Below are 25,446 nucleotides of genomic sequence, written 5' to 3'. Positions count from 1 at the left end.
AATCGTCAAGACCCGAGTGTCTAAAAATAGTTTTATTTTTGTGTCTTTCAAATATGACGATCAAACATGGAGTTCAATCGTGTAAAACAGAATCTGGGAACATCTTTTTATGATTAAATCTTTTTCCAACACTTAAAGTCATACAGAAAATATCAAATTCAGTGCTCTTTTACATCAAAAAATGTACAACTAAATCAGTCATGTCTTACGATCATCTGAGTCACTGTCTCTCAATCACACAAATAGACCATATATCAACAAACCTTTTCGGTAAATCTTAACACTCCCACACACCGTTTACATTGATGCTTTATGTATTCAGAGACTTAATTGTTGTGTAATTTGTATGGGATGAATGCACAATGGACACTTTTAAGACTTATCTAGTCCTTAAAACAATATAACCCTCAAAATGACAGCAAATATAAAAAAAAAATTTAAAAGTACACCAGATGCTCAGTTAAAAAATATGTGATGAAAATAAAAGCTCTGTCTACTTATTGCTTGAATATTCTCTTGATCAAAGAGCTGCCCCCCCCGGAAAAATGAAAGCAAGTCTCTTAACTCAGCAAAGTAAACATTTTAAGCCCCACCCCCCCAAAGATCAAGTCCGTGTCACAAAAACACTGACCAGCAGCTCCACTTCTTCTGTTGTAGAGAGACTAATGCGTTTTTATTTTCTTTTACTGATTTTTGTCTACAAAAGGCAACAATAAAGAGCATTACTGACCACTTACGTTGGTACAGTTACAAACGGTTTGAAAGAGAGAGAAAAAAAAGTGAAGCTGAAATGAAATCCATGGACATGATCCAGTGGTGCGTTAGCCCCTCAGCCACCGTTAGCCTGAGGGTGATGTTGCTGACCATGACGTGCCACTTTTTCTGCAGCGGATGAAAAGAATGATGCAGCATAACAAAGAGTTACATTATTTTATTTATTTTTTTGTAGTCTGATGTAATTTAACTGAGGTTACCTGCTTCCCTCTGCTGCCTGTATTGAGACTGGACAAGGAATGAGCCCGGTGCTCCAGGTAAACCTGTCCGACCTGGCTCACCTGTAATCACACACATCTCTTAGCTCGTGATCCATTAAAACATGCTCACTGAAAAAAAAAAAAGCAGTGTTGTGTCGGCTCATTTGAAACGCACCCTTTTCTCCTCTGGGTCCTGGGTACCCTCTCTCTCCCTTTGGTCCCGGGCCTCCTGGAGGGCCAGGGATGGTGCCGTAAGCTGTGCGAGAGCAAACCCGGTCAGCCGAGGTAGAGCAACAATTTCCAGCCACACAAGTTCGAGGCAATATGTTTCTATTGTTGATGCGGCGTGTGGGAAAACTATAATTATGTGTCCTTACTCCTAAAGAACTCCATGAGGTCAGCTGTGATATTGCCGTAGGACCCGATGACGCGGCTGTAACCGGGTGGTCCGGGAGGCCCAGGCGGACCAGCGGGGCCTTGAATCGCTCGCACGTTCATCCTCAAAGGACTGTCAACCAGATACTCCTGCAGCAGGCCCTGATCTGCAGGATGGTTCGCAGAAAGCACGCATGCGGTCATGTCAAAGAAATTCAGAAATCATACACATGCCGACTTTCATCGGTTTAGGAAAGAGGGGGAAGTTCTCTGATCTTTAACTTGATTCCTTTCATAGCTTCATCAAAACTCTGAAAATTAGATGTAACATGCTGGTTTCCTGCACGGCAAACTCACAGAGTCAATACAAGACAAACTATGCTTGTGTAACGTAAAAAAAAGTCTCTACATTAGGCAGCTGTGTTCTACTCACTCTTGATGTAGTCTGTAACTTTCATGGCAACGCTGGAGTAGTCCATTGTTTCAGCGAGCTTGCTGAGATCAATATCTCTCTGCTGAGAGCCGTAGTGGGAGCTCTGGCCCTGCTGAGAGGAGCTCTGGCCCTGCTGAGAGGAGCTCTGGCCCTGCTGAGAGGAGCTCTGGCCCTGCTGAGAGGAGCTCTGGCCCTGCTGAGAGGAGCTCTGGCCCTGGTAAGAGGAGCTCTGGCCCTGCTGAGAGGAGGTCAGGCTTTGCGTGTAGCCCTGGACGTAACCTGGCTCTCCGCGTTCTCCCTTCTCACCCCTTGGACCAGGAGGTCCTGGAGGGCCCACAATGGTCCGTCGAATACCGTCACCTGAGGGATACAATTAGCTCGTAATGTTTCCGTCGCGTTTGAACTCTTAACATTTATCACAGATACCGATCCCGTGTCTGTGTGTGGGCAGTTAGGGTCTTACTGGTCAGATACTCTTGAATTTCTGTGCGAATACTCTCCCGAGGGAAGCTTCCTCTATAGGAGACTGTTCCAGTGTAAGTGCCCGGGGGACCCTGCGGTCCCTGTGGACCTGGAGGACCAGGAAGACCTCTGAACCCGGAACCTGAAAGAGTGCAGACCAACATGAGCAGATTTTGTGGAACCCCAATTGTGCTAATGCAGGTAAGTAGCAGTAATTATGAAGAAGACAAAGACGCCCCCTGAAAATCGTGCTTTTTGCCATCTGGACAAGAAGGGGTGAACAGTTCGGATTATAAGGATCGAGAGAAGCTCTTTACTTCCTGTCAATGACTTCAAGCAAGTACAAGCGAAATGCAGTTTCTTTGCTGCAGGACTATGTCTACAAGGAATTTACATCCGTTTTGCTTTATATATTTATACATTATAAAGGAAAACATTTAAAAAGGCGATTCTTGTTTGACTGAGATTTTTCCCACTGTGGCTGGAATTACTGGGATCTGTGGTCTATGAATGATAAGCTTCTCCTGTGTTAGACTCACCCTGCAGGTATCGCTGTATATCCTCAAAGCTGTAGCCACGACCTCCCGCCCCCAGCACGGTGGCGGTGGAGACTCCCGGTGGTCCCTGAGGGCCAGGAGGTCCAGGTAGGCCTGGGCCACCCGGAGGACCAGGGGGGCCATGATGTACAGCGGAACGGATCCATGTGCGGAACTCTGGGCCTACGCGGATGAAGATATGAGGGAGGTCATGAGTTAGTGGCCTTTGACAAAGTGTTTCACAGCAGGAGAAGCAAGGTTGGTGTCTATTGATGAGAAAACCGAAAGATCTCACTTCTGATCAACGCAGAATAGTCTATTGAGGTCACAACACCAGAGCCTCCTGCACCAGGAAGCCCCGGAGGCCCAGAGGGACCTTGTGGCCCGGGTGGACCCCTGGCGAGCCCTCTCTCTGAAAAAAAATCACAATAAACCGATGGATTGGCGCCACTTTCAGGCACCACTTCCGCGGTTAGCGTCTTTTCACCTTGACCTGTATTTACCATTCATGAAGTTGATGACAACCGTGGCGACCTCCTCTATTCTGTAATTGCCTGAAGATCCTGATGATGTCCCTGGTGGTCCCGGTGGTCCTTGTGGCCCTGGCGGTCCTAACAAATACCTCCTCACATCGTCTCCTAGACAGATCACGGCGGAGACACACATTGTAGGCGCAGTCCACTCAGTGAAAGACACTTTCATACGACATAAGACAGAGAGCTAAAAACTCACTCTGAAGCAGGGCGATGAGAGCATTGACTGTCAGGGATCCAGAGGCGGGTCCGGGAGGACCAGGTGGTCCCGGAAGGCCCTGAACGCCAAAGCTTAGGCCGGAATCTGAACCTAAAATTACACACAAACACAATAAAGGTGGCTACAGTCTCTACTTAATACCCCATAGGTGTGCACCAATCCCGCTCATTCAATCGTGTAAATCCTCACGTCGCAGATATGCAATGATACGAGCAGAGATGTCCTCTAGAGACCCTGAGAAGCTTCCAGGGAGTCCTGGAGGCCCAGGTGGACCTGGAGGGCCTTGAGAGACACTCTGTCTGAATCTACCTGCACAGCACAAACAAAAACACGTTAAGAACCTGTTCTCCCCCCCCCCGGAAATCCCTAACCCTCCTTCAGAAAGACTCTTACTCAGATAGTCTGACATGTACTGCTGCATTTCCGTGGAAGAGGAGAAGGAACCTGGCACACCAGGAGGACCAGGGGGGCCTGCGGGACCAGGAGGGCCTGAGGTGACCGAGACTGCGCCTGTGAAAAAATGTGACAGTTAGGACCCTGAGGAGGACACTTTGACTTTTACAGGAAGAAAACACACTCGACTTTGTGAATAACATTTAAGAGTGTTTGGGGTTGATAGTTATGGCTTTCTCTACCTCTTGAAACGCCTGGAATCCCAGGAGCTCCAGTGTCCCCTTAAACATGAAATACAACACAAGTATGACCATCACGTGAGGCATGCAGGCAGTGAGAGTTAACGGGAATCCTAGTTTTCAGGTTCACCTTTGACCCCCGGCAGTCCTGGAGGCCCTGGTTGACCTGGTGGTCCGGCGATCCCACTTCCTCCATAACTCTGCACTGTAAGAATGAACCAAATGAACGCGTAAACTTGATGGTATCTCACGTGTTACTCTGTAACGTAACTGCAATGGGATGGTTTGCGTTTGGTTCAAATGAAGGCCTGACCTCTCTCAGAGCTTCCTGGTCTTCCTGGAGTTCCCGGTGTGCCTGGTTGGCCCTGTAGACCTGAGATATATAAAGAAGTTATTTATTCAGGCCATGAAGGAGATTCTCAACCATTTGTCCATCCACAAATGAAGGAAAAGTACCTTGGTATCCACGTGGTCCAGGAGAACCTAAAATAAGGATTGAGACGTCATGATAAAGTTGTAATAAAAGCAAACGAGGAATGCAGAGAGAGAGTATTACACTGTTCCATCACCTGTTGATCCTTTAGCCCCGGGCAGTCCGGGAGGTCCTGGTGGTCCCGAATAAAATGTTCCTGTAAGTGGAGCAGTGCTCATTGTAATCGTGTTAACGCATTCTGCAAAGCAGCTACTAATAACATGTCAAACCCAAACAAAACAAAAAAGCTTTGATCATACCACCGCTCGATGCAAAGCTAGAGTCTCCTTTGTCTCCTTTAGGCCCTGGTCTTCCATAGCCTGGAGAGCAAGAAGACAATAGATGACTTTGATAGAATGAAAACAAAAACACTGTGGGATCCAGTCGCCTCTGAATAAATGCTTGAAATAGACACTAGCCTGGCTGGCCTGGAGGTCCGGGCGGTCCTGGAGGTCCTTGTCTTGAATCACCTATGATGAAAGCATTTTCACAACAGTGAGAAACACATTCTTTTTTGTTTTTTTTTCTTTTAAATCTTCTGTAGAAGGCGATTCAAAGATGGTGTCAAATAATCCTGAATGAATGTGTTGACTGATCACATTACAACAGAGCAGGCTGTGTCATATTCACCTGGACGACCGGGAGGCCCGGGTGGGCCGGGTGGGCCGGGCCATGCTGAGGCTCCATGTTCACTAAACTGACCTAAAACAGAAAGAAATACGTTTAACGTTTAGTCACGAACTCTTTGTGTTGAAGCAGCCGGATGATGGGACAGTTTTCTTGTGCGGGCTGTTGAGCTAACAGAGACCCAGTTTAGCTTTTGCTCTTGAAGTGCATTTCAGGCATCTGTAACCCATAATGTCGGTTTCTAGACATAACAAAATGTCAGCTGGATCCAAACCGTGGTCATCAATCCAAGATGATGAGGACACGCAGACTAAGAGAACGCAGTAGTTTAAAGTTAACTAACTACTGTGTGTCAGTTAGACAGCAACACGTGCTCAAATAACCGAGAACACCTAAAACTGTAACTAGAACTACAGCGATGCAGTTGGAGCCGTCTGTCTTTCAGCAACACGGGGGAGAGGATTTGAACCTGGCTGAATTTTGATTGGCTGCAAAAAAAAAAAGAAAAATGCTCATTTAAAAAAAAAAAAAAAAAAAAAAAAAAATGTGTTTAACAAATTGCCTTGAAAGTGGTCCGATTCGCACCGTTAATGCCATCATCCACTTGATTGGAACGACATTTAAAAGCACCTTCTTCAGTTGTTACAGTTATTGCTCTTTGAGTAGACGGCCCTCAAAGCTCCAGCATTGGCGACCGAGAGCTCACGCCAGATCATCCGAAAATCATCCAAAGCACTCACTCTCTGCTGTGGACGAGCTTATCCTCTCACTGGTTCTGACAGTTATTCCAGGTTCTCCCTGGTCTCCCTTATATCCTCTGTCACCTTTAGGACCTGCGAACAAACAAAGCACAAAGTCTGTCAGCCTCTGTGGGTCACGGAGTCAATCTAAAAGCCACAATTTGGGAGGAATAAAAGCACAGTGACCCACCAGTTGAGCCGGGCAGACCAGCAGGGCCAATGGGACCTGAGGAGGTAAAACAAAAAAATAACAGTTTGAGGTTGGCGGAATCATTCAGAGTTCATTTGTATGATGATATCAGGAGTCAGACCTGATAATCCTGGAGGTCCTGCAGGGCCGGGGGGACCAGCAGGCCCAGGTGGTCCTGGGATGCCAACCGAAGTGGAGCCGGCTGGAAATTGAAAGAAATCTTTAACTGTCATCTCAGTAATGGTTTGTTAAAACACAAGTTTTAAGCATCATATTCCCTTACCTGCGTTGATGATTCTTCCTGCCTGACCGGGCTCACCTTAAACCCACAAATGCATGACAGAGATTGAGATTAATTATCAGCAACAAAATGGAAAATGTTGTGTTCTGAACACAGAAGGCGCTGTACCTTTAGCTCCAGGTTGACCTGGATTCCCTGCAATCCCTAAGAACAAGGTGAAGACACGTCGTCAGTGTGGAGAGCGTTAAACAGAGAACTAAAATAAAAGTATGACGACAGCATTTTGAATGAGTGTCACATCAATAGCAGAATCCTACCTGGTCGTCCTTGAAGCCCAGGCGCTCCTGCATAGTGAGACACATCATGAATATATTTGAAAGACTTACAATGATGTTAATGTACCTAAAGATGCATTAAAGTAACTTCACCTGGAGGTCCAGAATCTCCAGGAGGCCCAGTAGCACCTAAGAGTCCAAAATAAAAAAACAGAATTTATGAAGATTTGTGGATTGAATGACAGAAAAGGCTGGTTTCTAGTACGACTGTCACGTATTTTTAAATGTTGTAATAATAGTATTTTTTTTAAAGCATCTGTTTAACGTTGAATTATTTACCTCTTGATCCTTTCGCACCTTCTTGTCCTGATGGCAGAAAGCAGAAAATAAATCCACAAGATACCGACAGCCAATAGAGGCTTTACACTCAGACTCAGCTCTGTAGCACCATGATGGAGGATGTCATTTTATACAATCAGGCTTTATATTATCACTCAACATTAACTAATCCAGAAAAAGTATTTAAAAAAAAGCAAAAACAAATACAAAAAACTTTGCTTAAGACTTTATAAAAAATATTATATTCAGTGATAATCTTTTCATGATTTTTTCAAAAGATGGCTGAAACATGTTGTTTCGATCCCGCTCGTCGCTGTAATTAAGCTCAGATCATATTAAGGACATAGTTCAACATTTGGAACTGTTTATAGTCTGGCACAAAGAGACAAACTGAGAATCAATTCATTTGACCATATGCGACGGATTCTGTGACTCACCCATGGATCCTCTGGAGCCTTTCTCTCCAGCTGACCCAGGCAGACCTTGAAGACCAGGGTCACCTAAGAAAAGGAAGAGCTTTAATAAGAAAACCGAGACAGACTGCACGGTTTTACAGCAAGCCAGTTTGACCACTACAAAAGCAGCTTAATTCACCTTGTAGACCTCTGGCACCCTTTTCACCAGGTTCTCCTACAATAAACAGTTAATGAAGGTGGTTAAAAATATTCACTGATCCCACGAGTCCCGTAAAAAACCTGATTGAGTTGCAGCAAACCTTTGAGTCCTTGGAATCCAGCAAGCCCCCTGTCGCCTGCAGAGTGAGGGGAGTGACTGTGATCAATTCAATCCGAGAAATCAACTGCGATTTTCTTTGTATTAAGCAAGTTAAGAAAGTCTGTGTAAAACCCACCTTTAGCCCCGGGTAGTCCTGCCTCGCCTTGGAAACCCCGAGGACCCGGTTCACCTAGCAAAACAAGATTGAAGGCAAAGAACCGCTTATAGAAGTTTCAGCCAGTGCCACAAAATTTGAAATAGATCTAGAAACAGAATGCTTCTATGTAGGGCTGGGTGAGTTAACTCGTTATTATCGCGTTAACTAGTTAATTGTTTAACACTGACAAATATTTCATCGCGCATTAACGCAGGTTTTATTATTTATTTTATTATTGTAAAAGTCTGTTGCTCAGAGGCTTTTATTTTGTAAAAGTCTGTTGCTCACAGGCTTTTATTTTGTAAAAGTCTGTTGCTCACAAGCTTTTATTTTGTAAAAGTCAGTTGCTGTCTGCTGCGGAACCGGAAAAGAAAGTAATCGGCGGATCCACCAAACATGGAGAAGGGTACGGAACTTTTACTCGTCCATTTTCAAATTTAAAGTTCTTCCAGACGGCGGAGTCGACAGAACCAAAGTCATCTGTAAACTCTGCCAAGTTGAATCGTCTTATCACCGTAGTTTAGTTCCAGTCTAAAATATCACTTAAAGGCAAAACACACAACTGATAGCAGCAAGTCATTCAAGGAAACAGACAGTGGAGCGAGGCTTCTACATAAAAACTACAGAAAGATGCTAAAGTTAAAAGTGTGTTTGCACAACAAATGTTATGGCACTTTCATTCCTATGGCAGCACATTTAAAATAAAACTAAATGCTAAAACCTATACACTACTTTTGGATTCATTTTTGGATTTTGCGTACAAATGCGATTAATCGTGATTAATCAGGGAAATCATGTGATTAATTAGATTAAAAATTTCAATCGTTGCCCAGCCCGACTTCTATGTGAAATAGAGAAACGTACCTGGCGGTCCGAGAAGCCCAGGAAGACCTTGTGCACCTACGAGCAACAACAACAAAGAAATGATCAGTCACAGCAACATCCGGGTGGTTTTAGTAACCATGCACACCGATACAAGCAAACCTCATTTCCAGAAAAGTTGGGACATGCTATAAAGAGCTGAAACTGTCGTTTGTTAAGTCATTTAAACAACTTAAATGACCAGCTTCATTGCCGGATACTCAAAATATAAAATATATTGATTAAGTGGTGACAGGTGAGGGTGTCAGGAAAAGAGGTTTTTCCCGCCTTACAGCAAGATGAAGTTTAAAGTCTTGTTTTTACAAAGTTAGACTTTTCTCAGTGGATGAAAGCCAAGGAATGGAAAGTACTTTTGGATGCTCGTGATCTTCCAGGCAGGAATGAATGAAAAACCATCAAGCCAGCATATTCAGTGCAGCCAGATGAGCTCGAGAGCACCTTGGAAAACAAATTCTCTGAGTACAAGCTGATCTCAGATGGACAAAAAGACAGAGGACATGTGTTATGTGGTCGGATTAGTCCATGCTTCGGTGTGTAGACATGGGTCTGCCTGCAGTTCAGGGTTTGTCTCCCATGTTGAAAATGTAGGTATAAGAGGTAATATCAGACATCACCTGTGGACTGCTGAGCAGCTGACATGTTGTATTTAGGAAGAACGGACAGATTACTCTGGAAAAACTGCAGCAATTAGTATCCTCAGTTTCCCAAATAATGAAAAAGTGGAACTAGGAAGTCGAGTGATAGTAACAAAACCGTCAACATGCCTTCGGTCCCAACTTTTTGTGTGTGGTGCTGCCATCAAATTTTGAATTTCTATATATGTTCAAATTACAATGAAGTTGCTCAATAAAGACAATGGAAATTTTTTTTTTTTGGACTTGTGAATGAAAGGCTCAGATTGCTTGACGAATTGCAGCTTTAAGCTTTCAAGAATTTTTAGAACATTCCTCAACTTTTCTGGAAATAAGGTTTAAAGATGGAAAAAAAAGGCTTACACAAAAGCAAATTCTACATTTTATAGACAGTGATGTTTCATTATCCTGAAAGGTTAGTGAAATAACGGGAAGCAGAAGAAGCCCTGTTTTTTTCCACTAAGGCTGGATTCACAAACTGACTATGCTGTCACCTGGTGCTTTCTTTGGGTGATGCACCATGCAGTCAAAGATTTCCAGTTTTTACATGTTCTTTTTTTCTAACACTCTCAGATCTGACGCTTCATTCAAAAACAGCCTCAAAAACCTCAGGGTTTCGGGGGGCGCTTAATACTTACAATGTCTCCACCTCTGAATTAACCCTAAATCAATTTGAAAGGTCAAACCTTCAGCTTGTTACTGAGTTGGACCTCACATTCATCCTTTTTAAAAAATGAACCAAGTGTCTCTTGAAGATGTTGATGCAACATGTGCAACATTCCTGGCTTGAAAAGTAAAACGATGTATATGTCGTTCCAGGACACAGTGGGTTAAATGTGTGATGTATCATCACTGATCTCACCTTTTGGTCCAGCAGGGCCGGTAGGTCCCACAGATCCAGGAACCCCAGATTCTCCCACGGCACCTACACAAGCCAAACACAAGACCTTGCAGTGATATATTGTTTCTGAGTCGAGATAAAAAAAAAATGTTACTCGCATTGCTCAGAGCTCTGCCACATCTGTAAGGCTGAAATGTACCTTTGTCGCCTTTCAATCCAAGACCTGATGGTCCCGGCTCACCTCTGGGCCCAACTTGGCCCTCACGGCCCCTGATACCAGGTTGCCCCTCTGTTCCATGTTCACCTAATCAGACATTTTACATACAGACTTACTCACTCTGCATCAACCAAAGTGTAGCATCACGTATTCTGAACTGAGGCACCCTCTGTACCTTGACTTCCTTTCTGTCCTTTAGGACCCTCGGGGCCAGAATGTCCCATCCCACCTGGTGCACCTGAAGTCAAAGGTGACAGTCAGGAAAAGGATTTCAATAGGTCACTAAACTGCAACAAGTAAAACATAAAGCACGGCTGATGATTCGAGGAAAATGGCTTCTCACCAGGACTCCCAGGGAAACCAGGATCTCCTGTGAGAGGTGACACAAAACAACACCCGATTATGGTCAGAGCAGAATTCCACTTTCTGAATAAGACTTCAAAGTGATCAATTGTTTTGTTTCCTAACCTTTAAATCCAGGGTCCCCTGAAAAGAATACAAAAATGAACAATTGAAACACATTCCATCTTCATAAACATATAAACGATATTTGTTTAAATTTGAGTAAAAAAAGTATTACCTCTGGGTCCAGGCAGTCCCCTTTCTCCCTTCACTGAGGATGCTAGAACAGCTGAGGGAGAAACGATTTGTTTGTGAAGAGGAACATACTGTGCGCGCACATGTGTGTGTGTGTGTGTGTGTGTGTGTGTGTGTGTGTGTGTGTGTGTGTGTGTGTGTGTGTGTGCATGTGTGTATATACCTCTGAATTCCTGTGAATGCATTTCAGATTTTAACACCTGCCGGATGCTCATCTGAAGAACAGTATCATCTACGTATCTTCCACTCTCGGCGGTCCAGAAGGTGGTGCCGCCACCGAAGCCTGTACCACCGGCACCACCGCTGGAACTGGTACCAGTACCACCGGCACCACCGCTGAAGCCAGTACCAGTGCTGCCGAAGCCTGTACCACCGGCACCACCGCTGGAACTGGTACCAGTACCACCGGCACCGCCATTGAAACCAGTACCAGTGCTGCCACCGAAGCCAGTACCACTGGCACCACCTCTGGAACTGGTACCAGTGCTGCCAACCTTTCCGCCGCTGCCACTAAAGCTGGTGCCGGATCCTGTGGCACCACCTGCACCACCTGCACCACCGAGACCTACAGTGCCATCAACGCTGCCCTTGCCATCAGTGGTGCTGCCAGCACCAGCAGCGATGCCGATTTGTGTTCCAGAGCTCGAGTCTCCTCCATCTCCACCTCCTTTTGCCACGACGACTGTGGTCTCTTTGCTGGTACCTCCGCCGCCCACATAGGTGACGTCATTAGAGCCTGACCACTGACCGGTGCGAGCAGAGGCAATCGCGGCCGCAGACTCTAGGGTGGAAACCTTGTTCTTCAGCCTCCTCACGTCTTCAGCTGGAAAAAGAAAAAAAAAGGGTTTTAATCTGGATCTGGACAAAGCAAACACAGTATTCTCCACAAGTTAAGGATATAGGAATCATCTCCTACAAACTGTTTTAACATAAAGAAAAATTATTTTTGTTGATGTAAAGCACTGTATTGTTGCATTTATTCCTATCTTTAATACCGTATTATGTTCCCAAACAAAACTCTATAGATTTTCTTAGATACATCTACAAAGATTAATCTTTTTGTGTAGCTTAATCATTCTACAATTAATAGGATTCACTGCAATATATAATCCATGAAAAATATAGTACAGTAGTTATTTCAAACAAAATGACTATACAAGTCTATGTGATCACCAACATAATTTAATTTCCTAATGCGCAATCTAATGTTAATTATACTTTATAAAAGAATGGGTATATATCCATGGTGAATAAATGTGAACACTAATGACTGAACTGAATTGCAAATGAAAACAATCATGATTTTTGTCCCAGACTGAGCAGAACTCCCTCCTCAAGTAAGTTGAGAAGCTGTTTTAAATTTTTTCACATGTCCACACAATACCACAGCTAAATGAACCCCAGAGGGACTAGAAACTGGTCAGCGTAGGCAAGAAAACATGTCAGCCACACCACGCTGGTTGCACAGATGTGAGCCATATGTTACCATGGTTCATCGGGAAAAGATTCGCTTCGTCCACCTGCAGAACAGATTTCACCTGCATCATAAACTGCAGCCACAGTCGTTGGAAAGCACAACACACCTGAAACTGGAAGAACTGTGAAGACTCGAGACTTTCTGTTTTACTTAAGTGCTCTCTGTTTTATTCTAGTAAATGCCTGGAGTAGAAAATATTATCACTGATTTCCATTAACAACCAGCAAAATAAAAATAGTGCATTTCTTAGTTTAAAATCCTCCCTAATAATAGGAATCGTGAATTGTTTTTACATCTAAATCGAGCAGAAAGACTCAGTCCATCCACTGATCCACAAGATTCTCACCAAACAGCTAAAGCTTCATGATTTGTCCCTTCTGATCCCTTCTGCCTTGACTGGAATACTTTGATATTTCTAAACATGTAGAAATATAATAGCTCTGATGCATCAAATGGAACTACGTTCATGATCTTCATGGGGATATTTGGAGGTTTCCTCATGATGAAAATTGCCTGAAAATTTTAAGACCCACAAGCTCACAAACTGTTGACACTCATTTGATCATTTTCCTGTTCACTGTCACTAAAAAAAGTCCAACAGAAACCTTAAGATATACAGATATCAATCTACAGAAGACCAGTATATCTGACTAAACTGATCCTGAAGGTAAATGTACTGCGAAGAATCTGAAGTGTGAGTTTTGCCATATGTGTGTGTTTCAGTTCCCATCTGCTGATCGGGCTTTTGAAGCTTATACACTTAAAATCAAAGATTTTATAGATCTATTTTCAAGTTCTTGTTATCACATTTCATCGGTAGAAATCCACTTAAACAACTCTCTCGCAGCAGGGAAAATCTGATGTCATCAGGCAACAATTTCCAAAGCTGCTGCGAAGACAATGAATGCCAGACTTCATGGGAGTCAGAGTCCACGGGATCAGATTTCAAGAGAGAGGAGTATAGTCACTGTTTCACAACACTGTGAAATAACGCCCACAAGACACCTCGTGGTGGAGCACTACCAGCCTCCTAACTGCAGAGGGGCTGTGTTTTGGGACATAATTGTTTTCCCCATGATTGGAAATCCTCAGGTCAATCTTACCCAGTGCGATCAGGCCAAAGAGGAGTCCCAGCAGAAGCAGGGCGAGGAGCAGCAGACCGAGCAGCCACTTCCACCAGGAGCAACAGGCGTCAGAGCAGCAGCAGAATCCTCCACCACCGAAGACGCCGCTGTCCCTGCGAATCTCTGAAAACAGACAATTAAACTCTCACACCAAAACACTGAAAATTCCACCACCAAAACAAAGTTGTTGTTTTTTTTTTTTACTATCAACTGATCTTCATATATCCTTTTCTCAAATTCTGACATATCAAAAAGTACAGAAACACTCCCACTGGAGCTTTGCACAGCTGAAGTTTATGACATTATGACTTGTTTTGAAATTGTGTAATGAACTTTCACCATGAAAATGGTTGCAGGTTAATATCTGTTTAATTATTGATCATCTAATAGCGGCATAAATCAGTTGAAAATACCTGCATAAGTGGATTTGTCTTTCATGACAACTCCAGATGATCCATCTGATGGAAAAACAAATCAGTGTCACTGATTTACGGTCACAACAGGTGTGATTTACAAAGGTGTTTTTGGTGTCCACTCACAGTAGGAGTTGCCCGTCTCCGACTTTATTGGGACCGTGTCAATGTAGCTGGAAATGAACTTCTCCTTCTTTAATGAATCTCCCGACAGCGAACCTGTTAAATTAGATATGTTGTCACCATTACACATTTTTTTTCTCTTGTGTTTAAGACCTGAAATAAAACAATAAAAAAAGAATAACCCACAATGACATCCCCGGGGCACAGTGCCTAGTTACACAAGAGAAACTTTAGTGTCCAGAAGGGGGCAGTGAGTTTGTCACTCACCTCCTCCGACATGAACACCGCTGCTGGTGAACTGTTTCCCGCTGTCTTTAGCCAAAATGAGCGTTTCTGTGTCCCTCTTGGCTGGAGCATTCTCCTTTTCAGAGACCATGAACTTGTAGTCTCTCTTATAGGCATCATCACTTTGTGATCTCGTTGCTGACAGAAAACACATCCAGGAGATACACGATAATCTATGTTATACATTTGCTTCACAGCTTTTTAGCAGATATGAGGAAAATAAAACTGTTCCAGACTTACCTGTAGAGATTCCAGAGCTGATGACACCAGTGCCATTTGACACATTCTTCTGAACACCATATCCTGTAACTACAAACACATTCTCCTAAATAAATAGATATAGAAATAATGTAGTAACTAAAGTAAATCTCTGGGGGAAAAAAATGCCGTTTCAATTTAATACTGCTTGAGAAATATTTGATACTACCCAGACCTGCAGTCGTACCTCCGAGGTTGGCATTTATGTTGGCGCCACTGGTAGTAAGCACGGCGCCAGAGGTGGGTGCCAGATTATTCTGAAAGCCGTAAACTTCAAACAGAGAAAAAAAGTCTCAAAAAAAGACGGTTTCTCAGCTATCCAACATTATTTTAACATTTGTAACACTCAACAACAGTTGAATAACTGAACCTGGAACTTTGTTTTTGTTTCCAAAGAGGTATCAGATAAAAAAAAATGTGGATTTTGCTCATTTAAACTGTTGGGTGTGTATCATGTAACTTGATACTAAAGATGTCTATCAATGGAAAACATCTGTCAAAATGAATTATGCTCTTAACAAATATTTTCATTACTTCACAGCAACTCACGATGAGTCGACAGTTTGACTACTCAGATTCAACAACATGGACCTCAGGATGTGTTTTACCACTCTGTGCTAAAAGTGGTGACGCCTGTGTTCAGCCTAAAGCCGATCACTTGGCTTATAACATGCTACGGAGGTTCGTTCAGTTGCACGTTTTTTTTTTCTGTCAGTCAGTGTGTTTGTGTATTCACTGTCACAGGTCACATTCAGGGACGTCTGGTCTCACCTGACAGGGATGAGGGCGAAGTGAGAATAATCGGCGAGGAGCCTCCCGGCATGTTGTTGGTGCCGACCTGGCTGACCTGGTAGGTGTGGCTGCCGGTGTTGCCAGCGACAACAGTCGTGGAGGAGGAGGGCAGCGTGGTGGTGGACCAGGAGAAAGAGGGAAATGCGGAGTCCAGCGTATCATACTGCCCAGATCTCGCGTTGGCGTCATACTGCCCTGATCTCACGGTGGCGTCATACTGCCCTGATCTCACGGTGGCGTCATACTGCCCTGATCTCACGGTGGCGTCATACTGCCCTGATCTCAGACTCATATCATAGTGTCCCGATTTCAGACCAGTGTCATACTGACCTGATTTCAGACTACCATCATACTGGCTCGATTTGATACCAGCATCATATTGGCCTGAGTTTAGCATGACATCATACTGGCCAGTTTGGACACCAGTATCACGCACACCAGATGTCATATTTGTGTCATACAGGCCGGATATATCAATGGTGTTGAACCCAGTTGATCGCACACCAGAGCCATACAGAGTTGATGCTGCCAGGGATGAAAGACACAAAGATAAATATCAAGGAAGTGTCCCATGCTCAGTTTGTCTACCGCTGATGTACTAATAATCACACAATGAGTCCAGAGCAATGAATCTGAAAGACTAAATTCCTGAAAAAAGGTCACTTTACAGCAATAAAAGTTGTAAAAGTTATATTTAAACATTCCAAAATTGAAATTTTTCTTAATGTACAATTCCGTATACAACATTCACTGTCCTAGAACTTACACGGCTACATTTGTAACAACAAATTAGATGGTTGGAGCATCTTTCTATAGTTTTTTTCTTACTTTTTTTACTTATTTTTCTTACGTTAAATTAACAGATACGTTGTGTCTTTTCACTTATTGCATTAAAAAAACCTTGAAATGTCTTAAATTTACAACGTTTTCAAAAATTAAACACAAACATTTCTGTAACTAATCAAAATGTTCTTCCTCCTATGCTTAATAAATTGTGTTTAAATTCCTAAAGACCACCTGTTAGACCACCTCCTATTGACATTTTCTAGATTTCAGAGCCGTATGCTTAGCAATGTCAGTGCAGAACATGAGAATCCTCTCAGACCACGTTTCACCACTTGGGATGGAGACAAAGTGTCTATGAATGCACAGCATGCACATATGTGCGACTCTAGTAACCTAATATACCTGACTGAGTGGCCACTGAGATGGTCTTGGTCTCCACGCCGGCCATTTTAGGGACCGGCAGGGTGATGGAGGTACTCGAGGAGCGAGTGGGGCTGACACTGCTGGAGCGTCCCTTCAGCAGCTTCTTCACATCATCCAGCTCTGCCCCTGCCAAAGTCACACAAACAATCCTCACAAAAACTCAACAGAAATCAGGAAAAAAATAAATAGATAAAAAAACAACTGACAGCAGTATGTAAGGCACCGATCTTATGTTTGTTACACAGCAAACATGAGATCAGTGCCTTTAAATTCTTGGTTTTTGTGTTCAATACATTTAGGAAAATTGATTTTATTGTTAACGGTTAGAAAATTTAAATATATATCTCTTAGCGAGTTGTCTGTTATTATCCATATTCATAATTGCATCAGTATCATAATATACTGAATTAAGATACTGAATAAAATAGTTCAGTATCTTAAGACACTAAACTATGTGATTCAGATAATCTGATATACAGTAATACAAAGATGAAAGCTAAAATGACAGTGACGAAAAATCTGCAAAGCTAATTAGCTTTGGCTGGAGTTTATCTTTTTAGGTGTTCTGGATTTATTTTGGTTATGTCTTTTAAATGACTCCTTTTTCTCTCTCTCTGCTAAATACAGAAATTAAGTGATACCGACTCATAAGTGGCAGCTAGTGGAATATTAGTAGAAAGTGAAGCTTTCCTGTGGGGCTTTCCCACACACTGGATTTAACTGAGTAGTTAGCTGTGGACAAGTAAACAAAACTATAAGTGTTATAAATGATGAAAACACTGAGAATACGAGCTTTAATAGCTAAAATTTCTCTTTTGATTCTTTTTTATGTTATGTGTTGTTTGTTGCTCTCACACCTAGATCCTTTGGGGGAAAACCATTCTTTCCACCAACACAAACAATGCAACGTCCCATTCTGAGACCCAATTTTACTAGAGGGTACAGAATAACTTACATAATGTGAATTAAATAACAGTAGTTACTGACTTTAATCAACAGGGGGAGCAATGAGAATCTCTACAACTTTGACGCTCCCCTATTTTGCTTCAAAAGCTGGAGTGACTCATGTGTGCCGTTGCTGGCACCGCAAACGTGCTCTTTAACTTCTTCCACACATGGTCTCTATGTAGGTAGATGCATGGTCATCAGTGTTTAAACCGCACTCTTTCTGTATTTGCTGATGTATATCTTCTGTTTTGGAAAACTAGAGCACATGTGTTCCTAATTGAAATTTCAAGGAATGTGAGAGGTGGAATGTGACTTTGTCATATGCTGGGTTTTAAGCCAAAGCGTTTGACAAGCAACATAATTCAAAAGACACACATCCCGCAGGAAAAATCTTCCATAATCCATGTGGCTCTTTGAATGAAAGCTCAAAAAAGAAAAAAAAACTTTGCTGCTTTGTGAGTTATTGCATAACGAGAGCAAAAAGAATCAGTGTCTCCGGTGGTCTTACATCTTCCTGCACTGGGGGAGGCACTTTGTAATCTGGCTCTGATCTCACTCTCTGGAAAAAAAATCACAACACACACAATGGACAAAGGAACCCTGGTTCAATAAAAAAGCATGCCAGGACAATTCAGAGTCAGATGGTGCAGAAATAATGAAGGGAGGAGGAGAAGAATAATTCAGTACCTCTGCTTTCGCTCCTCCCTCTTGAGGTGCTGGAGCCTGAAGGGAAGAAAAAAGAAAGTAAACATTAGTAGTGTAACTCTATAGGTTAAAGTTTGAGAAAGTTAGTCTGCAGTGAGAAAGTATGTCATTCTATAAAGCCATCATGCTCACTCACAGTAGTTTCCATAATCTTTGCGTGTAAATTCTGGTGAGGAATTAGCACTGGAACTGCCTATAAAAAAAAAAAACAATAGTTAGCCCCTTAAGCTGGGCCAGTTTCCTTCACGTTTTCAAGCTTCTCTTTTAGGCACTTCTGATGCCAACTGCTTGTTTTGTTGCCAGGATCTCACCGTCGTAACCTCCTGAGCGGCTGGATATGGTCTTTCTTTCCCGGAAAGCTGGCGACAGGCCTCCTGATGAGCCAGCAGTCTGCACTCTTCTGGCATTGCCCGACGAGCTGGACCGGACCTTTGACACAGAGCTCACGAGATAACTGCCCCCACCTCTTCCTCTTCCTCCTCCTCCACTTCCATAGCCCTCTCCATCTATGTAGCTTCCCCCTCCTTCGCCTCCTCCTGAGGAGTCTCCTCCCAGGTAGATTCCTGAGGAGGAGCTGTAGCTACCGGTGTTCACACCGACAGAGGCTGGAGGGACAATGGAAAAATTTATATATGTATATTTGCTTCAGAGTCACTTGAAAGTTATTTGAAATTGGTAACTAAGTTGTTTTATTCAGGCACAGACCTAACATAAGCCTTTCCAATTTGTGAATCTACCCCACTAAATTCCAGAGTTAAATACGACACATTTTACTGCAAAAACAGCTGGAAGTGCATTAAACTGATGCACGGGTTTCTCAAAATGTGTGTACCATCAAATATTCATCTTAATAGCCACACTAAAATAGCATAAAATACTCACATCTGACTAGATGACAACTTTCAAATATTGACATTTTTACATGAAAACTGACTTAAAGTATATCAAATGCCTTAGTCACGCCTCTCAAATGAATGCAGACTTTTCCTGTAAGATGATGTGGAGCAAAGGCATGGAGTGACGTGAACAGATTACTGCGTAAGGAAAGTACAAGTTCCTTATCTGTGCCCACATTTAGTCTCTGGCACTCGTAAAATAGAATGAAATAGATCCATCTCATCTAGTAGCCACAATTGATACTTAAACATCAGCGCATAGGAAATAATCAAGAGTACAAAATACCATCCACTGTATCTAACTTTACTTGTAATGGAGTATTTCTACAATGTGATACTTCCGTTTCAAAATGCTTCCTTCATAGCTGCCTGCAAGTGCTTGAAAACTTCTCTGATGGACAAACCCAGAACTCTTTCTTTCTGCTGGGGGTTAAATATACAACATCCTCAAACTTTGTCCGAAGACAAACCCGCAACTTCCCAATTTTTGGCCCACGAGTGGAAAGTTGCCCTCACATGAAGAGAAGTAAGTTCCACTGCTGTTCTGGGTCAAGACATTCTTCTCCAAGCCCAGCCCTCCACCACTGCTGGACATATTCCTGTGACTTGATCCACTGGTTCCCTCTAGCAACGAGAAGACACACAGCAAAACAAGGAGAAGCCGTTACTCATCGGGTACTTCCTTTGAAACGGGTCGGGCTATAATTACCGCATTATGGTTTTAGTTTTTACTGACAACAATTAGGATACGCTTGACTGGGAGGAAAGAGACTCACTTGGTGGAAGAGAAGTCACTCTGGTTGTGGAGCTTACAGTTTCTGTCACGACTGATAAAAGACAGACAATTATCACCCTGTGCTTCATGTTTATTTTCATTTCTGCATCATCCTCCCTTCTATGGACATGCATCATGCTAATAATCCAGGGATGGCTTTTGCTCGCCCAGATGTGAGTTAATGTTACACAGTTTTCACCCCCTCAGTGCTGCACCAGAAACGTCAGCACCGCTAACTGATAAAGAAGTTTTGTACAGTAAATATGACGAGATGTTATTCAACACAATGTTATGGATCCTTTATAGGACACCAGAGATGTCAGTGTCTGTGTTGACATGTTGGTATTTATCCTCCTCCAGGAGGAAGACCCTCTAAAGAACTATTTAACCTCTTTCATGTCAGTTGCTCAGTATTTTTTACAAATTCATGAGCTCAGATTTATGTGGACAGAGAAAAACACTTCAGCAATGAGTCAGTTTCGCAAGAGACTTTTTAAACAGTGAGAGAATGGCAGCATCTCAATAATGACTTAATAACATTACTATTTGCATACTTAAAGGCTGACGGTGTAAATTAGAAAGAGGCTCATATCTTCTTATTTATCAACTTCACTTATGATTTCCATGTTAACTCTAAAATTATAACTTTTCTATTATCAATACCCGAGGTTGCTGGCAATAAATTAATAATAAACTACTAAAACAACCATTAGATCCATCTTATAAACCCGTATTAAAACACGAGCCACAATAAAGTAAGGTTAGAAGTCCCGAATGCTGGGTTAAATTACAAAGTATTTTATCTGCACTCTTCACTTATAATTGAATTAATTCATGATTATTTTTTTTTATGTTTTAATGATTTTATTTGCCTTCTTGTGATTTTATGTAGCTGTAAAGCACTTTGAATTGCCTTGTGTACGAATTGTGCTCTACCATTAACTTGCCTTGCCTAAATGTGTCACTTTAGTGAGATTAACTGATCACATCAGGTTCAAATCCTGTTAAAATGAAAAATATCGCACAAAAAACCTAACGAGCAAAAATGATCAATCAAAACATTTTTTTTTTCTGGGTAATGTGACTGTTTTTATTCTTGCTGATGAAAAAGGCCTCCTTCCATAATTAGCTCTCTTGGTTTTCCTCATCATGAGGTATAAAGGTGGCGTGCCATCTGAACCACCTCCCATATGATTCAGAAAAGTTCAAGGGGATCTTCGTGCGAAAATTGGACATAATTCTTTTTACTAATTCTTACGCCAGACAAGGCTTTCTCTCCAAGCTGACATCTATCCCTTCAGATGGGTGGCGTACTCGCCACATCTGAGAGTGTATGTGAATCCGCTTCACGTAACAGCGTCAGAGACATTATGATAAGCCCTGTGCAGATGTCCCTGTACTCAGCATTTTGCCATGACAGCGGGGAGATGATTTGTAGCACAGATGCACGAAATCTCACCTTCTGTAGATGCAGATGTGCCGCGCAAGTACTGAATGTGTCTTCCAAGAAGACTAAAAGGGGGCGCTATAACACACACACCTACAGGTTTCTGGTGCCCACAGTCTTCTGACAAATACGGGCTGAAAGTTAATGATAAGTCGGTGTAAATGATGGCTGCAGATAACTGATAAAAACGCCCTTCTTGTCGCAGGACGCATTTGGTTCTCCTGCGGCGGGCTGTTAAAATTTTACTGGCTTCGGTTATAGATAATGTACATTCCCTTTAAATTTCATGCTGCCTCTTTGCTTCTGTCCACCTTCCTTTTAGGGACTTCTGTCTGTTTCACAATCAAGGCTAGACCTGCTTGTGCTTCTGCCGTCAACTCTGGAAAAGCCTCCAAGGAAAGCTCACCGCAATCAGTGCATAAGAAGAATCTCAAAACTTATGAAACTATTTTTTTTTTCATGATCTGTAATTATCATGTCTGTCTCTTCTGAAAAGCATATTGTAACTACTGGTTTGAAAAGTGCCATATCAATTAAGTTTACTGGCTTCCATTTAGAGGTGACAGATAAAAGAAGCAGAGAGACTGATTATATGTTTCTCACAGATAGCATCAAATGTATAATCAGGGTTGGATTGACCTCTTTGTCCATCCCTGCGAGAGAAGTCTTGAGGGCTCGATGAGCTGCACATTGACATAGCTACTGGAGAAAAAACCCGGAGGCTGACTTGCACACTGAGAGGTGGAAACTGATACCATTGAAGGCATGCGTGTTAGTAAGGAACCCATAAAAAAAAGACAAAAACCATCACCAAGATGAAGGACTCCACTCATTTTATAAAAACTATATTCCATTTTACATCAGAAAAAAAGTTTCCATCTTTTGTAATGAGGCTGAGATGTTGTTTTTATTGAACATGTGTTTCTGCTGAGGTTCTTCATGTTTATCTCGATGCTTTGCATTCCTAAGCAAAATTATATTCACCAGACATGTTTCAGTGGTGGCTATCTCTCAAGTAAAAGCTAACCTGTCCACACGTGCACAGCTACAAACTTGAAACAGTGGGGGGGGGGGCGTGCAAGCTAGCGCTTTGTAGCAGCTTTGTCTCTTTGCAATTGGAAAACTTGACGGATAACTCAAGAAGTCTCACCCTTTTCTCCTGAGAACTCCATGTGCCTTGTTAACTCGTCCATCCCATCTTATCTGGTGAGATGATAATAAAAAAACAAAAAGAAGAAAAAAAACAGAAAAATCACCATGGTCATGCATGTTCTGTGTCAGCTATTTGTTCCTTAAGTGTGAAAAATGACATTTTAGCAACGGGGAACAAGCAAAGATCTGTGTCTGAATGATTTGGGTTAAAGACCAAGCTGCATGTTCACTGCTCTCAATTGAAATTTCATCCCACTCAACACAGAAAAATGTCAGCACATCGGTCACATGACCATACTCTAAAAGCCACAATCTAATGCTTTAGTGGATCTTTCCTCGAGTGACCTTTTTGGTGAGTTTTACTGCGACAGGCCCCTAAAACAGCTCCACCCTAACAAGCACCTCTTATGACACATTTTCCTCTCATGTGAAACGTGGATACCACAATAAAGAAATGAAGGATCATCTATATATTTCAGCAGGCTTTGTGTTTACTTTTGCTTCTTTGGAGACCAAAATAACAAAGGAACAAAAGGAGGCACAGCTCTGAAAAGACCATCCTCCTACCACACCCTGTCCAACAAGTCCATTTTTTATCAGCTTGTGCTTTATTTACAGCCCACTTTATCTGACATTTAAAAATAACTAAGCAGAGACACATTTTTCTTGTAACACGTGATGCTAAAAACCTAATTTCTCACCTGAAAATTGAAAAAAAAAAAACTAAAAATTGACCCTTTATAAGCTTTGTGGAAACTCCTTCTTATCATCTCATGAAAGCTTCCACAAAGTTAGCCTTCCTTCTGCAGCATGTAACTGATCTGAACAGTAATTATCAAGGGTTGATGACAAAAAAAGCCTGAAGAGTCCCGCAGTATATTTAGATGGATGTAAATAGCACGGCAAAAGTAGCTGTAAAACTATCCTGAGATCCCTGTAGCAGAAAAATGATCCCCAAAAAAAACCCCGGCTGGATTTTACACACACAAGTCGAGAAGTAGTTTAAGACAATGACTGCAGAGAGCTTTAAGCGATTGCAGCTTAAGAAACCAACTTGAAAGCCCATCACCAAACTCCCTGGGTGCAGTTGTTAGCCCACAGATGCGGCAGCCAGGTGCGAGGAAACGTCCGCAACATCCAGCTTGAGCAACTTTCAAGCAAAACAAGCACACAAACAGGTCCCCAGGTGGTTCTAGAGCACTGGAGCTATAGGCTACTATTAAAGTCCATACCTTCTGCCAATTAGAGCAAGTGTGGATGAAATTCCTCTCAGGATATGGAGCGACTGATCCACAACAGGAACAATGCGTTAATGTGAAGCTGACGCGCAGAGCGTGCAGGGATGTTCTCAAAGTCCTCGGTCCTTTTGTGCCTTCTCACTAAACTTTCCCAGGCGAGTCAAAACAGAGATTTAGGATCCGGTCCCAGCCGCGCCCACCAGAGCCGCAGCTTGGCAGCCAGGTGTGGTAAAAGTTTGATACAGAAAAGAAATCAGCGCCTGAGGGAACCAATTAAGTGTTCATTCTCGGCCCTGCAGACACAGATAGTCAAAAAGGAAACGAACTCCTCCTCTTGCTGCTACTGCTGCTCTCTGCTTCAGTTACCACTTTTTGAAACGGTCAAAGTTTTGGGAGGAGGTGGAAAAGGAGTGATCTGGGAGGTGGGATCTCTTCTTGAACTTTCTCCCTTTTGGACGGGACTGCAACCATTTCAGGTTCTGTTGATCTATTGTGCGCTATGAATCCATGCTGATGTTACTGGAACGCATCTGGTGCACACATTGGGAGGAGAAACACAGCTTTTTGATCTAAAAGCTATGGTTTCGGTCAGTGTGTCATTATATAACCAGTCAGTATTTCACAACATGAAGTCAAAAGAAGCAGTCACATCTCAGTATGCACGACAAAGTAACTTTAACTGACTGTATTTTGTGCAGATGTTGCAGGGTCGGCGTCCTAACCTCCTCTGATCAGTTCTTATTGTTTTCATGTGACTCTTATATTCTTCAAAAGCTTCAGCATGAGCCGCTGTGCACCACATACACACTCCCAAATGAGAAGACACGAGCTGTGTGTAACTCTGTGTTCATAATAAAAGCTCTCATTTGCATTTCTGCAATTTTGGGCCAAATTAGATGCTTTATTCCTCCACATGGCAGCCGCAAGCGTCCTCAGGTTCCTTCACCCACCACACCCTGCGCAGACATCCACCCACCCAGCATGACTCACAGCCAGTATGACTCTAATCTGCTCAAATGATGGAAAGCAAATGGCCCCAAGGACAGAGAAACGGAGGAGGAGCTGCCCCGCTCACATCCATGTGAGAGCTTGAATAATGGCAGAGCTTAACGGAAAGCAACAGATTCCAGGATGGTAAAAAAAAAAAAAAAATAGAAAAATCAAAACAGGAGCTGACCGGCTTGTGCAGCCTTTTGAAACACACTAATTCTTGTGCTGCAGACAAGAGCCTCTCCAGATAAGGTCTCATTATTTCTGCAGAACGGGAGGGCAGCAGTTTCCACAGTGTTTACACTCAGTTCAGCATGTTAAACTCTCGTTCATTACTCAAAATAATGGGACTTGCACACGTGATTCATTATGAATCTCAACGGCAGAGTGTTACAAGCAAACAATCTGTTCTGTAAACCTGACACCACACTCATTCTGGTTTAACGACAGCGCTGATGGAGTAGATCCTGTTCTTAATTGTGGGTTCTGAAGGATTCTGCACTTTTAGCTGAAAGATGAAATATC

At 42.7% G+C, this 25,446-nt stretch overlaps 1 protein-coding gene across 3 annotated transcripts; it reads right to left on the bottom strand.

Annotated features, from left to right (window-relative positions):
- Window positions 1–17: 17 nt before the first annotated feature.
- Window positions 18–24,361, bottom strand: col17a1b (collagen, type XVII, alpha 1b). Of its 3 annotated transcripts, none has more exons than XM_075478410.1 (56): window positions 23,926–24,361; window positions 22,692–22,744; window positions 20,096–20,146; window positions 19,836–19,943; window positions 18,735–19,028; window positions 18,560–18,616; window positions 18,406–18,441; window positions 18,227–18,277; window positions 16,750–16,896; window positions 15,541–16,086; window positions 14,945–15,040; window positions 14,752–14,820; window positions 14,494–14,649; window positions 14,230–14,322; window positions 14,104–14,148; window positions 13,670–13,813; window positions 11,253–11,912; window positions 11,073–11,123; window positions 10,961–10,978; window positions 10,836–10,862; window positions 10,668–10,730; window positions 10,475–10,579; window positions 10,297–10,359; window positions 8,785–8,820; window positions 7,900–7,953; window positions 7,765–7,800; window positions 7,644–7,679; window positions 7,487–7,549; window positions 7,050–7,076; window positions 6,864–6,899; window positions 6,753–6,779; window positions 6,604–6,639; window positions 6,478–6,513; window positions 6,316–6,396; window positions 6,195–6,230; window positions 6,005–6,097; window positions 5,268–5,339; window positions 5,057–5,107; window positions 4,898–4,957; window positions 4,735–4,794; window positions 4,622–4,648; window positions 4,479–4,538; window positions 4,296–4,370; window positions 4,169–4,207; window positions 3,927–4,043; window positions 3,723–3,842; window positions 3,513–3,623; window positions 3,284–3,418; window positions 3,076–3,192; window positions 2,784–2,963; window positions 2,246–2,386; window positions 1,783–2,142; window positions 1,352–1,516; window positions 1,150–1,230; window positions 975–1,055; window positions 18–882 (listed from the first exon to the last, which is right to left on the bottom strand). In XM_075478410.1, exons 2-56 carry the CDS (start codon window positions 22,732–22,734, stop codon window positions 830–832), a joined length of 5,625 nt encoding a protein of 1,874 aa, XP_075334525.1. In that variant the 5' UTR covers window positions 22,735–22,744; window positions 23,926–24,361; the 3' UTR covers window positions 18–829. The 3 variants fall into 3 exon arrangements, with proteins under 3 accessions (XP_075334525.1, XP_075334526.1, XP_075334527.1); XM_075478411.1 differs by having other exon boundaries at window positions 14,957–15,040; XM_075478412.1 differs by lacking the exon at window positions 22,692–22,744.
- Between the last annotated feature and the right edge of the window lie 1,085 nt (window positions 24,362–25,446).

The sequence above is a fragment of the Odontesthes bonariensis genome, chromosome 2 (assembly GCF_027942865.1).
Source record: "Odontesthes bonariensis isolate fOdoBon6 chromosome 2, fOdoBon6.hap1, whole genome shotgun sequence".
In the NCBI taxonomy this organism is placed as follows: Eukaryota; Metazoa; Chordata; class Actinopteri; order Atheriniformes; family Atherinopsidae; genus Odontesthes; species Odontesthes bonariensis.
Note: the sequence above shows the minus strand (reverse complement) of the source record. Positions and strands in the feature narration are given on the sequence as shown.